This window comes from Pecten maximus, chromosome 14 (assembly GCF_902652985.1).
Source record: "Pecten maximus chromosome 14, xPecMax1.1, whole genome shotgun sequence".
NCBI classification, from domain to species: domain Eukaryota; kingdom Metazoa; phylum Mollusca; class Bivalvia; order Pectinida; family Pectinidae; genus Pecten; species Pecten maximus.
The window spans coordinates 2,399,658-2,415,524 of NC_047028.1; the positions used below are offsets into that span (position 1 = coordinate 2,399,658).

Here is a 15,867-nt window from a genome sequence, read left to right on the forward strand (position 1 = left end):
CGTCGTACATTATGTCTTGTCCTTCCATGAATTCATTGATTCGACAGAAACAATTTTCTCACGAGGACTGTTCGAGACTCACTGAACGTACTACAGTGCGCATTTCCCTTAATTCTGTTCTACTCTCAGAGGGTACATTTTTTCTTAATTTACTCTATCTATATATTTCTACGAGAAATGTCCTTCCAGGCTGCAAGTTAGGGGCATGACAGCCTTTTTTTTTTTTTTATAGAATTTATTGTTGCGATGGACGGAAAACCTACAATTACATACAAATACAACACTCAATCTCTCATAAATTCATATATATCGCGATGTTCGCGTTAAGTTTAAACAGCGGTATTGTACATTACATTTAAGTTACAACATAGTATTATAATAAAAGAAACCGGGAACGGCTGCATCCATATTGGTAATGGTTTATGTATAATGCTTTGCATATATATATGTGTATAATTTATGGACGTCTCTCACAAGATGTCGATTATATAATGTCGGGCGCCGACCCAGGGCTGTTGATGTTGATGTTGCTGGTTTAAAGTCTCGATTTAGGTTACAACCTCTACTCGCGACTCTAGGTTAGAACATTAGTCCGGGGTGACTGTTAGATGTTGTCAGTTGGTGATCCCCTCCTCCTTTCTCAACACGGGCTTGGGACCGGCTACGGCGGAGTTACCGGCCCAGGGCCGCATGACATCGACCTTATATACTTCAGTTACGGTGGCGGGAAGATTGCGTGAAATGTCCATGCACCCATCGATTGGTCAGATGTCCAGTCCAATACATACACAGATGCAGATACACCGCTGACATTTATGACGAGTAGGCCTACAACACACCTGTACATATGCATTGTGTAATATGAACACTAGGTTACATTTACAAAGTTACAACCTTTTCCCATTTTTTCCAATCCTTTTCAAACCTTTCTCTAGAAATATCACCTTCACTAATAGCTATATACTTTTGTATATTATAGTGGACTTTTATTGTGCATTAATATTCAAGAAATCATGAAGACATCGCATTTTATAAATATAATGTTTTATTATTAGTAGTATTTCATTGTCAATCTTATTATATTTAATATTTTGGTTTACAAAACCAAAAGGAAAGAATTCTTTATTAAAATTAAAGAAACAGTAAGTGCATCTAACAAAATTTCAAAACTTAATTTATATTATTATTTTAACCGAATTTAAGTCTATCTGTCTTCATTCCATTTCGCGAAAAGAAAGACTGACAATGTGCTACTCTTCAAATGGTAGGTCTAAATACACATATCACATGTATCTATACATTCATATTTTGGCGGGAAAGTTAAAAGGGCGATTACTCTGGACAAAGATCACATGATCAATGTTTACATCCGGTTCTTTGCGTAGTGTGTAGGTCCTAGTGAATCGTTCCCGCCACCGGTAAGTTTGGGTTATTTTTTTGACGTTTTGATTTGATGTATGAGTGCAAAAATGTCAGAACATGGTATGTAGATATAAGTTTATATTTTAGAATTACTGAAATGTGATAATGGCTGGAAATATCCGGGGAATTGTTGCAATTCAAGGAAACCGACACACGTTACAAAGAAGTTCATAATGGCCGCCTTCATTGATGACGAGGCTAAGCGTCGGTTATGTAGAACCGGTATTCACTAACGACTTTCGCCTCTGACTCCTGTTTTCCATGCATTTTTTAAAATTCTATTTAAAGGACATAGTTATTCATTCAATATGTTGCAGACGTGAACTTATTAGTCCGTTCCTGCACTGCAGGATATTCGGCCGTACATAAACAAAGCCTCTAACAAAAACGGAATAATCCCAAAATATAAGAAATTCTTGTGTTTCACGTATATTTATATCAATGGCATTTTCTTAATTTTTATTAAGCAAAAGGTGTATATAATCTATCGTAAACAAACACCCCTGGTGAAAACAATCGGTATATGGCGTAAGTGTTATCTCCCCTAGGACGCTAAACTCATCATTTATGTTCGTCATTTGACAATTTATTTTCCTTGGATTGTTTGTGTTTGGTGCATTCTTTGAAATATTCATTTTTTTATCCATTTCATCAGCAATTTAAACTTTTCAAAGTTATATATAGACATATTATCCTTCTAGTGTGAATTTTAGTGACTGTAGTAATGGGGTCATACTGTGGGATGTAAAAATTAACCTGATTATACATACACAGTCAACATACATATGTAAAATAAAGAAAAGTTTTAACGTTGATGACAAGATCTAGGTGTCCAAAATGTATATCTGTAACATGAGGCTCTTTTTAAAGATCAATCGGACAACGATTCTCTGCAACATACTTTATTCCTTTCATCGGGTTCCTTTATACAAGAAACCTGTAATATACAAACACATTCTTACTCACAGAACAATGAAACGGACTATACGAATATTAAATACAGGTAAACCGAAAGTAGAATTAACACACTCACACACAAACACGTTTACTCATATATGCTGTGCTTACCAGACTATCCGGCACCCCGATCCTTCAGTAGCTTTGCAGCTAAGGCTAGTATTATGATTCCTACGATGTGTTGCCCTCGCGAGCAAAACACATAATGATGGTGCGGTCATCAGACCGGATGTTAGAGTGTTATGTCCGGCGGGAAATTGGAGCGTGCAGTGCGAGTTCCGGTCAGTGTCGTACTTGTCGCATTGCAGATGTCCCGAGTCCAGGTCAATGTCAACATATATGTCAAACACACAACACGGATGTCAAGATCACGTGATTATATAACCCTGACCATATACAGATTTACATACATAAACATGTACACATATAAGACTGGGTTACATATTCCCCCCCCGTAATGAAAATGTGTCCCACATTTTCCTACAGCCATTCTTGGACGACCTATGAGAAAAATAGATAGTTATTTACAACCTTTAACTACATAATACATGTAACAACATAGGAAGAGAGCAGCTCCTGCAATAAATGGAAATTATTCCTCCTGTAAAATAATAACTTTCACAATTATTAAATTATCGATAACGGATTACCAGCATACTCTGATACATACCAGAGTAGACTAGATAAAACAATAGGTGTATTGCCATCACTTTACAGAATACACTAATCCCAACTACAAATTGGTTATACTCTATTATGTATGTCCTTGACAATCCATCCTAACCAAAGATACAACTGGCATTCATAAAATGTAAAATGTGATATTTTATACCTCATTACAAAACTGTATACTACACGTATGGTTAAACATAAATTTCCTGTCTATCGGTTTTCATTTGGGAACAAACCCACTGACCGAACCGTTCTGGAGGTTTTCTGGTTCTCTGAGACCGCCTAACTCCAGGACTTGATTCTGTACTCTGTTCCCTGATATCAGTGTCACTGATATGACTGGCAGCATATTCATCATCTGTCACCTTTACGTGAGTATTTAGGTGACCCATGTCAGTTCCAGTGTTCCCAGCGGAATCACTGTTTATACGGGTTTCGCTATGATACGAATTATCTCGCGATGATGATGACAATGCTATTGGAGGAGTGTTGTTTTGGGAATCTATATTACTGATACTCTTATGAGAAGACCTGGATTCATGTCTCCATTGACCTTTGTCCAAGGGAGGTAATCCTGGTTTTTTCCTTCTCTGTGGGATCACATACGTATGATAGCCCTGAGAGTTATCCGAGTCAGAATCTAAGACTGGGTTACATATCTATACATAGCCAGAATACAATTACAAGCCAGGATTGACACATTGAAATCAAGACTGGGGATTGCATATGATTGCCCTACTCCAACAATGTTAGAGGTTTTACACTGCGAGATACTTTTGACAGGTGTTGTGTAACCTCTAACTGCCCATAGCTGATTTTTCCCGATGCTGACGATGAAATTTTCAAAGTTCGTATTTTGAAAAAAATATTGCATGTCAACTTACATTTGAATGATCAACAGGGTCCTATAATATATATATTCCTTTCCATAATCCCATGATTAAATGAGAAGAATTTCGTAGCGAACACACAGATTATGAGTTTTCTTCTTCCGAAGCGAAGCAGAGCTCAAGCAGACAATACTGCCGGTAGTGAAAGTAGAAATACCATGTGATTTGCCGGTTAATACAAAAATGTAATACAAGCTATGTATTACAAGCTATGTCCTACAAGCGGAATGCAACACAATCCGTATCATTGCGTTCCGTTTGAAATACCCAGAACTATTTTGTATCAACCTTTAGGCAGCCATTTTTAAAACCGGCTAGAAAAGTGCTACAACGACATGGACTTGTATCTTGTGTGTTCTATACCGGATTATAATATATATTTGTGTCTGTGACATACATATGGGATATATATTGCATAAATGATGCGTAGACATCGTTGTAATGACCTGTCAACCACTTAAGTGTTTTTTTAGCTCACCTGGACCGAAGGTCCGGTGAGCTTATGTCATGGCGCAGCGTCCGTCGTCCGTCCGTCCGTCGTCCGTCAACATTTGCTTCAAATCGCTACTAGTCTAAAAGTTCTTATTGGATTTTGACCAAATTTGGCCAGAAACATCCTTAGGAGTAGGGGAACAGATTTTGCATAAATGGTGCCTCTGACCCCCGAGGGGCCAAAGGGGCGGGGCCCAATAGGGGAAATAGAGGTAATTCCTTTAAATCGCTACTAGTCATAAAGTTATGAATGGATTTGAACCCAATTTAGTCAGAAACATCCTTGGGGGAAGGGAAACAGATTTTGCATAAATGGTGACTCTGACCCCCGAGGGGCCAAAGGGGCGGGGCCCAATAGGGGAAATAGAGGTAATTCCTTTAAATCGCTACTAGTCATAAAGTTATGAATGGATTTGAACCCAATTTAGTCAGGAACATCCTTGGGGGAAGGGGAACAGATTTTGCATAAATGGTGACTCTGACCCCAAAGGGGCCAAAGGGGCGGGGCCCATAAGGGGAAATAGAGGTAATTCCTTTAAATCGCTACTTGTCATAAAGTTATGAATGGATTTGAACCCAATTTAGTCAGAAACATCCCTGGGGAAGTGGAACAGATTTTGCATAAATGGTGTCTCTGACCCAAAGGGGCGGGGCCCAATAGGGGAAATAGAGGTAATTCCTTTAAATCGCTACTAGTCATAAAGTTATGAATGGATTTAAACCCAATTTAGTCAGAAACATCCTTAGGGGAAGGGGAACAGATTTTGCATAAATGGTGACTCTGACCCCAAAGGGGCCAAAGGGGCGGGGCCCATAAGGGGAAATAGAGGTAATTCCTATAAATCGCTACTTCTCATAAAGTTATGAATGGATTTGAATCCAATTTAGTCAGAAACATCCTTGGGGGAAGGGGAACAGATTTTGCATAAATGGTGACTCTGACCCCCGAGGGGCCAAAGGGGCGAGGCCCAATAGGGGAAATAGAGGTAATTCCTTTAAATCGCTACTAGTCATAAAGTTATGAATGGATTTGAACCCAATTTGATCAGAAACATCCTTGGGGGAAGGGAAACAGATTTTGCATAAATGGTGCCTCTGACCCCCGAGGGGCCAAAGGGGCGGGGCCCAATAGGGGAAATAGAGGTAATTCCTTTAAATCGCTACAAGTCATAAAGTGATGAATGGATTTGAACCCAATTTAGTCAGAAACATCCTTGGCAGAAGGGGAACAGATTTGCATAAATGGTGACTCTGACCCCAAAGGGGCCAAAGGGGCGGGGCCTAAAAGGGGAAATAGAGGTCATTCCTTTAAATCGCTACAAGTCATAAAGTGATGAATGCATGTTTTAAAAACAATTCTTGAGATCTTTCAGACTTTAGAGAGTCTTGACTTCATTAATCTTTAAAGCAGTTAGGATCCCCACACTATAACCATATATAGCATTGTTTGAGGTTAACAAATAAAACAAATTGAATATGAACAATATTTTGACATTTGGTCTAATCCAACCAGGTGAGCGATACAGGCCCCATGGGCCTCTTGTTCAAGCATATTTCGTTGCGCATGGATTTCGGGAGCAAGCTGCATCGAAGAATTAGTGCTTCGGAAATAAGAGGTCGTAGTCGGCAAAATCATATCCGATAGAAAAAGAGCCGACCAGCTGCCTCTTATGTTACAGGAGTAATGATTGTCCAAACCTGTAGAAAGTACAGTACTTAGTAGGATGATGGCTTTTTTGTTTTTTTCATATCCAGAAATGTCTTCAAATGCTGTCTGTTCTATATTGGCATTATTTTGGAGCCTTATGTCCTGGTAATCATTTTACAGGATTAAACTGCAAATTTTAGGAATTTGGCTTAAATATGAATCATTTCAATTGGGAATGGGGCCCATCGATGGACCCAAAAAAGCGTTCAGAAAAAGCCCTATACATGTATATGTATAAACTCCACTGCTTGACATTGTGCAATCCTGATAAACCTACATATGATTACATTAACTTTTTTTTAACTTTTGGTAGATTACGGGATTATTGGGTAAGTATCATCTGAGAAGATGCCCGCAGCGAAGCGGCAGAGGAAGAAAGAACATGTTGCAGCTCCTGTTGAACCCTCTTCAGAAATATCCATGTATGTCATCAAAAATTCTTATAATTACATAAATTACTCCATCAGACTAACTGATGTACTATATGGTCATGTATACGTAGAATCTAGAATTTTGATTCTGTGATTTTTGCAATGGATCGTGCAATTACTTTTATTTCATCTTTTTCACTTGATAGCTGCATATTGGTAGTTAATATAATTGATGGTAAGCCTTGTCAATACAAAATACACATGTTTTATTCACCTTGGTATTAAGGTTAAAGTTGGATGTTGTGCTGAAAATTCCATGTTGGTAACTTGGTATGCACAAGAATTCTGTATGGCCGAGTGGTTAAGGTGTCCGGACACTTCATCACTAGCCCTCCACTTCTGGGTTGCAAGTTCAAAACCTACAATACATGGGGCAGTTGCCAGGTACTGACCGTATTAGGCTGGTGGTTTTTCTCCGGGTACTTCCCAGACTTTCCTCCACCTCCAAAACCTGGCACGTCCTTAAATGACCCTAGCTGTTAATAGGACGTGAAACAAAACAAGAATTCTGCTTAATCTGCCTGAGATATACTACTAAAATATGAAATTGTACACATTTGAGAATGATTTTATATTTTCCGTGTAGACTTTGAAAGATACTATGTAAACAACATATCTTTCTATTATCGTTTAATTTTTTTTCAGTTGTCAGTATTAATGATTAGTCTTTGTTCTTGTTAAAGTTTTTACTTGTTCCTATAATTTACAGTCCAGAAAGTCACAATGACAGAGAAAGTGACAGCGATTTTGAAGAACCAGGCCAAGTTGTAGTTTCCAAAGGAAAGAAACGACAGAGAAAAGCACCAGATGGGGGTGTAAGCAGTCAAATATTTAAATAGATTGATCAGATATTGAGAGTATGCATTACAAATTTGCAAATGATTGGCTAAAAAACTGGGAACTGGGTGGTCGATCGTGTTCAGTTTTGTAATTGTTGCAATTGGCTAATATTGGGAACTGGGTTGTCGATTGTGTTAAGTTTTGTAATTCCATCAAATTTACAACTTCTCTAAATTATAACATACTTTGATCATATTTCCTCAGATTCACTTCAGACCATGAATTATAAATAATTGCAGTATTTAACATCTTTTCATTGTAATGGAAAGATATACTGTAATAGACTTTTTTCTCTCACTCAAAATTGCAGTAAACTTTCTTATCTAGATCTGTACTCTACTTGATTTTGTCTGAACTAGTTAAACAGATTGAACTTGTAATATAACAATTTGCTTTTAATCTTCTACAAGTGTAATGATATGAAATAGTTGTATTTAGTTTCCCACTGGTGAAACCAGGGTGACTCACATGTGATCTCCATCCATCTTAAGCTTGTATGTATGTACTTTTAAAGCCTAAGGTTGTCAGTGCTCTGGAAGCTTCATTCCTTGAAGGATTTCTGTGAAACTTCACACATTGATAAAGGACCATAATATCTCAGACAATTTCAAGTTTAATGGTTTTTGGGACACGGTCACTGTTACTTACGCAATACCCAGTATGACTGTTTGTAATAAATGAATTGTGTAGTTAAAGGTATATTTATAGAATACTTAGAAATATCATATATACTTTGAAACCACAGAGAAATGTGTATGTTTAGGATGCTAGTTAATTCTGTTTATGCTTTGTCCCCTTTAGGGTCGCCAGAGAAAAGCTGGCGGTGGGGGTGGTGGACGTGGGAGGAAGAAAAGTGGTGAGGAAGAGGATGCAGGAACAGGCAGTATGTTTGATGTGGTTCGGGGAGGACGGTCATCGTTACAGGTTAGTATTATCCATAGGTTCAACAAGTTTACAGTGCTCAAGTAAATTTCTTGCCAAAGCTGATTGAAAATTATTATCCAAACAGACTCCCTAAAAAAAAAAAAAAAAAGGCTTTTTATTGAATTCCTTTGACTTAAGAAAATTTTAGTGCTGAAAAATTGATTAAAAATGTTTGAATCCATGTGAACATTTGTGGGGTTTTTTTTAATGTGAAAATTCATTGTTTAGTTATTGATCTATCTCACTTCACATCTCTTCCCTGAAAGCATATTGTTCTGCCTTTCTCAAAACCTACCCCAATAATTTTATTAGCATTCATTGTTTTCAATCCGTGATAAAAATAAATGGAGATAATTGTATAATAAAGTTAACCAGTGACAATTAAACACCTATATTGTTTTTTCTGACATCAGGAGATCAGTGTTTTATTAATTTCATGCTGCTGATACAGGTTTTTATTTCACTACTTTGGGAATGGGGCCTATGGCTTTGGGATTGGGAAAAAATGTGCGGCAACAGGTAATTTGGGAAAAATGAACATAATTGTAAAAATAACAAGTAGACACAAATATGGATCTATGCTCTACTTATTTAGACTCTAGAGCATTATCGCCCTTTATCAGGCCAGAATAACCAATAAAACGTAGACAGGACGGCACCATCCAGATTTTTAAAGTCATGATTTTTTTTATAGATCATTCGATTGGGAATTTTAACGGGTCAGATTGGGAAAAATATCCTATTATGCTGTGGGGAATGGGGCCCTAAATCGGCCCCAAAAAAGCCCTGTGTTAATTAAGTGTTATTCTCATGAGTGCTTTGTTTGCTTTTGTAGTCCTCAGTAGACGATTGGATTGAAAAATACAAGAATGACAGGGATGCTGCACTTCTGGAGTTGATCCAGTTTTTCGTCCAGTCATCCGGCTGTAAGGGGAAGATCAGTCCATACATGTACGCTAACCAAGAACACTCGGAAATCATCAGGAAAATGACAGAGGAGTTTGATGAGGTAGGAACAGAAGTGAAATAAGCGTGTGTTCACATTATAACTTTTTAACTTGGGAGATATCATCTCGTGTTGTTCTATCAGCCATTGTTTCATTACATCACAGAAAGTCACTTGGTAACATTACAATACAGAAAGTCTCTTGGTAACATTACAATACAGAAAGCCACTTGGTAACATTACAATACAGAAAGTCACTTGGTAACATTACAATACAGAAAGTCACTTGGTAACATTACATCATAGAAAATCACTTGGTAACATTACATCATAGAAAGTCACTTGGTAATATAACATCACAGAAAGTCACTTGGTAATATTACATCATAGAAAGTCACTTGGTAACATTACATCATAGAAAGTCACTTGGTAACATTACATCATTGAAAGTCACTTGGTAACATTACATCATAGAAAGTCACTTTGTAACATTACATCATAGAAAGTCACTTTGTAATATTACATCATAGAAAGTCACTTGGTAACATTACATCATAGAAAGTCACTTGGTAACATTACATCATAGAAAGTCACTTGGTAACATTACATCACAGAAATTCACTTGGTAACATTACATCGTAGAAAGTCACTTGGTAACATTACATCATAGAAAGTCACTTGGTAACATTACATCATAGAAAGTCACTTTGTAACATTACATCATAGAAAGTCACTTGGTAATATTACATCATAGAAAGTCACTTGGTAACATTACATCACAGAAAGTCACTTGGTAATATTACATCATAGAAAGTCACTTGGTAACATTACATCATAGAAAGTCACTTGGTAATATTACATCATAGAAAGTCACTTGGTAACATTACATCATAGAAAGACACTTGGTAATATTACGTCATAGAAAGTCACTTGGTAACATTACATCATAGAAAGTCACTTGGTAACATTACATCATAGAAAGTCACTTGGTAACATTACATCACAGAAATTCACTTGGTAACATTACATCATAGAAAGTCACTTGGTAATATTACGTCATAGAAAGTCACTTGGTAACATTACATCATAGAAAGTCACTTGGTAACATTACATCATAGAAAGTCACTTCGTAACATTACATCACAGAAATTCACTTGGTAACATTACATCATAGAAAGTCACTTGGTAACATTACATCATAGAAAGTCACTTGGTAACATTACATCACAGAAAGTCACTTGGTAACATTACAATATAGAAAGCCACTTGGTAATATTAATTATGTTCCCATTTTTTGTGACATAAAAATGAGAAAATAATGACAAAATCTTAAGGTCAACTAAGATGGAAAACACCATCAATAAACAAATCAAGGTCATACAGAATTTGTTAATGTTGGTAAAATGTCTAATCTGTATCAATAGAAAATAATCCACAAGTATATTTCATTTAATATATCTCTTGGTCTCTACTCGACTCTTGAAGTAGGGGGCCGAGTGGTGAAGGTGTACCGACACTTGAACACTAGCCCTCCACCTCTGGGTTGCGAGTTCGAAACCTACGTGGGGCAGTTGCCAGGTACTGACCGTAGGCCGGTGGTTTTTCTCCGGGTACTCCGGCTTTCCTCCACCTCCAAAACCTGGCACGTCCTTAAATGACCCTGGCTGTAAATAGGACGTTAAACAAAAACAAACAAACCAATGACTCTTGAAGTAAGACTTTAACACCTCATAATCAGGTTTAACTCTTGTGCTCTTTGTTCCTGCAGGACAGTGGTGATTACCCACTGATAATGAGTGGGCCGCAATGGAAAAAGTTCCGCTCCAACTTCTGTGAGTACGTACAGGTGTTGGTACGACAGTGCCAGTACAGCATCATCTATGACCAGTATATGATGGACAACATCATCTCTCTCCTCACCGGACTCACCGATTCCCAAGTCCGAGCATTCAGACACACCTCTACTTTAGCAGGTAGGTTTTCACATAGTTGGATTTAAGACTCATGGCTGGTTACAATAGGCTTTAGTGGACAACCATAGCATTAGTGCTGCAACAGAACACTCACGATATATAATATACTGCTGTATACGTCTCATTTCCTATTCAGAATGTTCCAAAAGTGTCATAAGGTGTACACTGACAACAAAATTGAATACCACGGACCAAATCTCTTAATTTTTACTGTGCCATTGTATATCATTTCATCACATGACCAAATGTAATATTGATTATGAACTTTACAAAAAAGAAAGAAACTTTAAAAACTTTTCAACAATTTTTCAAACAAACCATTTGTAAAGATAGACACTTTTTGGTTTGACTCTGCTGTTTATTTGTGGCTTGAAATTATAAGAAAAGTGTAAAAGCAAATAAGGCAATTTACCAGGTATTGTGGTGACTGAGGTGTAATTAGCTTACCTCTTCATCTGATTCATAGTTAAAAGAGATGGTATCAACAAGTATAAGACTCATTTTCACAGTTTCACTGGACAATTTTTTTGACAGTTTAAATGGTAGAAAAAGATGGTATTCAAAATTTGTCTTTCCTTCATCTAGCCATGAAGTTGATGACAGCTCTAGTAGATGTGGCACTGAATCTGAGTATCAACTTGGACAACACTCAACGACAGTACGAAGCTGAACGACAGAAGCAACAGACCAAACGTGCCAACGACAGGTTGGACATGCTGTTACAGAGGAGACAGGAGGTCTGTATTTTTAGGTCATCTGACCTGAAGGGTCAGGATGACCTATAGTCATCATGCTTCGTCCGTCGTCGTGCGCCGTGCGCCGTCTGCCGTGCGCCGTCCGCCGTGCGTAAACTTTTCACATTTTAAACTTCTTCTCAAGTTCCACCGGTGGGATTGAGCTGAAACTTGCCTGAAATGATGCTGGGATGGTCCTGACCAAGTGTTGTTAATTTTCGGGTCGGTCCGAAATCCAAGATGGCCGCAATTGCCGCCATTTTGAAAACACATTTGAAACTTCTTCTCAAGTTCCACTGGTGAGATTGAGCTGAAACTTGCCTGAAATGATCCTGGGATGGTCCTGAGGAAGTGTTGTTATTTTTCAGGTCGGTCAGAAATCCAAGATGGCCGCCATGGCAACCATCTTGAAAAACACATTTTAAACTTCTTCTCCAGTTACACTGGTGTGATTGAGCTGGAAATTGGTGAGGATGTTAAGGAAGGAGAGGCAACAAAGTGTTGTTATTTTTCGGCTTCGTAAAAACTTTGACATGGCAGCCACGGCAGCCATTTTGTAACATGATTGCGCAATCATTGTTCTTCTGAACAACACCTATTTCAAACTTCTTCTCAAATTCCATCAGTGGGATTCAGCTTTTACTAACCAGAAATGATCCTGAGATGGTCCTGACCAAGTGTTGTTATTTTTCAAGTCGGTCAGAAATCCAAGATGGCCGCCATGGCAACCATCTTGAAAAACACGTTTTAAACTTCTTCTCCAGTTCCACTGGTGCGATTGAGCTGGAAATTGGTGAGGATGTTAAGGAAGGAGAGGCAACAAAGTGTTGTTATTTTTCAGCCTCGTAAAAACTTTGACATGGCAGCCACGGCAGCCATTTGTAACATGATTGCGCAATCATTGTTCTTCTGAACAACACCTATATCAAACTTCTTCTCAAATTCCACCAGTGGGATTCAGCTCTTACTAAGCAGAAATGATCCTGAGATGGCCTTGACCAAGTGTTGTTATTTTTCAAGTCGGTCAGAAATCCAAGATGGCCGCCATGGCAACCATCTTGAAAAACATGTTTTAAACTTCTTCTCCAGTTCCACTGGTGCGATTGAGCTGGAAATTGGTGAGGATGTTAAGGAAGGAGAGGCAACAAAGTGTGGTTATTTTTTGGCTTCGTAAAAGCTTCGACATGGTAGCCACGGCGGCCATTTTGTAACATGATTGCGCAATCATGGTTTTTCCTGAACAACACCTATTTCAAACTTCTTCTCAAATTCCATCAGTGGGATTCAGCTGTAACTTACCAGAAATGATCCTGAGATGGTTCTGGCCAAGTGTTGTTATTTATTGGATCGGTCAGAAATCCAAGATGGCCACCATGGCCAACACTGCCACTATATACTTGCTACAGAGAATACATACTACAATAATAGAAGGTTTTTAATTTAGAGTCAGATGACCGTTAAGGCCCCTGGGCCTCTTGTTAATTAAGCAGACGTGATATATTATTCCATTGAAGTATGTTTCAGTTCAATCTCAGGAAGTAAAATATATTTCAGTCTAGTCTCAGTAAGTAAAATATGTTTCAGTCTAGTCTCAGTAAGTAAAATATGTTTCAAATCAGTCTCAGTAAGTAAAATATGTTTCAGTTCAGTCTCAGTAAGTAAAATATGTTTCAGTTCAGTAAGTAATTCAAAAAACATGTTTCAAATCAGTCTCAGTAAGTAAAATATGTTTCAGTTCAGTCTCAGGAAGTAAAATATGTTTCAGTTCAGTCTCAGGAAGTAAAATATGTTTCAGTTCAGTCTCAGGAAGTAAAATATGTTTCAGTTCAATCTCAGTAAGTAAAATATGTTTCAAATCAGTCTCAGTAAGTAAAGTATGTTTCAGTCTCAGTAAGTAATTCAAAAAACATGTTTCAAATCAGTCTCAGTAAGTAAAATATGTTTCAGTTCAGTAAGTAATTCAAAAAACATTATTCAATTCAGTCTCAGGAAGTAAAAATGTTTCAATACAGTCTCGGGAAGTAAAATTTTATTGCTCTATTTTGATGGAATTTTTGTGATGTACATAATCTAACATCTTCTTTTGTTTATTCTGTAGTTGGAAGAAAATCAGGCAGAAATCAGAAACATGTTGACTTATATATTCAAAGGAGTGTTCGTACATAGATACAGGTGAGCAGTCCTACTCAGGTAAAAGTGGTATTATGTTATCAGATTCTGGGTAGCAGTGTTAAGGTTAAGTGTTGATTTCACATTGACAAATTCAGCTTGATGCATAGGTAAAGTCACATCGGATACAATAATATTTCAATTTCTACTCAAGTTGGACTCGATGAAACTACCAAATTTAATCTTTTTCATTAATCCATGAATTTGACTAAATTAACATCATTCTACGTGTATGAAAAACATTATAGTGCACAAGCTTATGCCGCCCACCCACTACTGCCCAATCTGTAGGCCTAACCCATACAGAACAGTATAAATCTGGCCAATTTGGGAGGAAATCACAACAGGCTTAATTTGCAGGAATATTTCTGAGTCAGAAATAACATATATGTGAGATTATCAGATCTTTGGATGAAGTGAATGGAACTGTTCTGTTAGATCTACATGATAGGCCTCACGGAGGCCTACATTAAGATTCTGAAAATATAAATGAAATTTTCAACAAAAACATGGGTAAAAATTCCGAATTCCTGCTCCAGAATGATGTGAATACTGTTTGTTAAATCAATTTAAAATAAGAACTCATTAAAATATTTTGTCAAATAATCGACCAAGATTTGAACTATTAACACGTTCTTATTGCTTTTGATATGTTGTAGAGATGCCCAGCCCGAGATCCGGTCAATATGTATAGCAGAAATAGGAGTGTGGATGAAGAGATACCCTAATATGTTTTTAGACGATGGATACCTGAAATATGTTGGTTGGACTTTGTATGACAAGGTTAGTACTGCCATACTCCTGTTTCAGTATTAGTATTGCGGTTTCTCAGAAAGAAAAAAAAAATGAATAAAACATTGATACAGGAGAATTTTGTATCATTATACTTTTTGTGTTTCTGAAATTAGTGGAATTCAAATGGCAGATAAAACCTTGAATTTCTACTATGATAGGTACCAATTTGAATATTTGTACAAGAAACAAAATTACTTTTTAAATTAATTTTCATTCAAGCGATTGAATTTTTAGGTCACCTGAGACGAAGTCTCAAGTGACCTATTCTAATCGCCTTTTGTCCGTCGTCGTGCGTCGTGCGTCCGTAAACTTTTTACATTTTCGACTTCTTCTCCAAAACCACTTAACAAAATTCAATGAAATTTGGCAGAAAGTTTCTATGGCTGAAGGTCAACCAAAATTGTGAATTATATGGTCCTCAGCCCCCAGGGGCCTGAGGGGTGGGGCCAAAAAGGGTCAAATTGACTAAAACTTCAAAAATCTTCTTCTCTACTCTCAGATATGGTAGAATCAAATACTCTTCATAGATGGAAGGGTCTTAAGGTGCTTTATCAAAATTGTGAATTTCATGACCCTGGGGTCTCGCGTTTGCCCCTGGGGAGGGGGTAAACTTTACTATAGTTTATATAGGGAAATCACAATTTTGACTATTATTTGTTGGATTTCTATTGGAATTCATTCTAACTTGTATCAAATTATCAGCATGGGATGACAGTTTGATGGTATGTACATGTTGGCCCTGGTTGACCCCCAGGGGCTGGTGGGCGGGGCCAAAAAGGGTCAAATTGACTGAAATTTCAAAAATCTTCTTCTCTACTCTCAGATATGGTAGAATCAAATACTCTTGATAGATCGAAGGGTCTTAAGGTGCTTTACCAAAATTGTGAATTTCATGACCCTGGGGTCTCACGTTT

General features: G+C 37.4%; 1 protein-coding gene across 5 annotated transcripts in view; it reads left to right on the forward strand.

Moving 5' to 3' along the window:
* Positions 1-1,360: 1,360 nt before the first annotated feature.
* Positions 1,361-15,867, forward strand: part of LOC117342787 (cohesin subunit SA-1-like) — a 58,735-nt gene continuing 44,228 nt past the window's right edge. For all 5 annotated transcript variants that reach the window (XM_033905044.1, XM_033905045.1, XM_033905043.1 and 2 more), the window contains exons 1-9: positions 1,361-1,418; positions 6,455-6,563; positions 7,282-7,387; positions 8,214-8,336; positions 9,172-9,345; positions 11,051-11,255; positions 11,841-11,992; positions 14,088-14,161; positions 14,818-14,941. In XM_033905044.1, the coding sequence (XP_033760935.1) occupies positions 6,490-6,563; positions 7,282-7,387; positions 8,214-8,336; positions 9,172-9,345; positions 11,051-11,255; positions 11,841-11,992; positions 14,088-14,161; positions 14,818-14,941 (1,032 nt within the window). In that variant the 5' untranslated portion in view covers positions 1,361-1,418; positions 6,455-6,489. The remainder of the gene's footprint in view (positions 1,419-6,454; positions 6,564-7,281; positions 7,388-8,213; positions 8,337-9,171; positions 9,346-11,050; positions 11,256-11,840; positions 11,993-14,087; positions 14,162-14,817; positions 14,942-15,867) is intronic.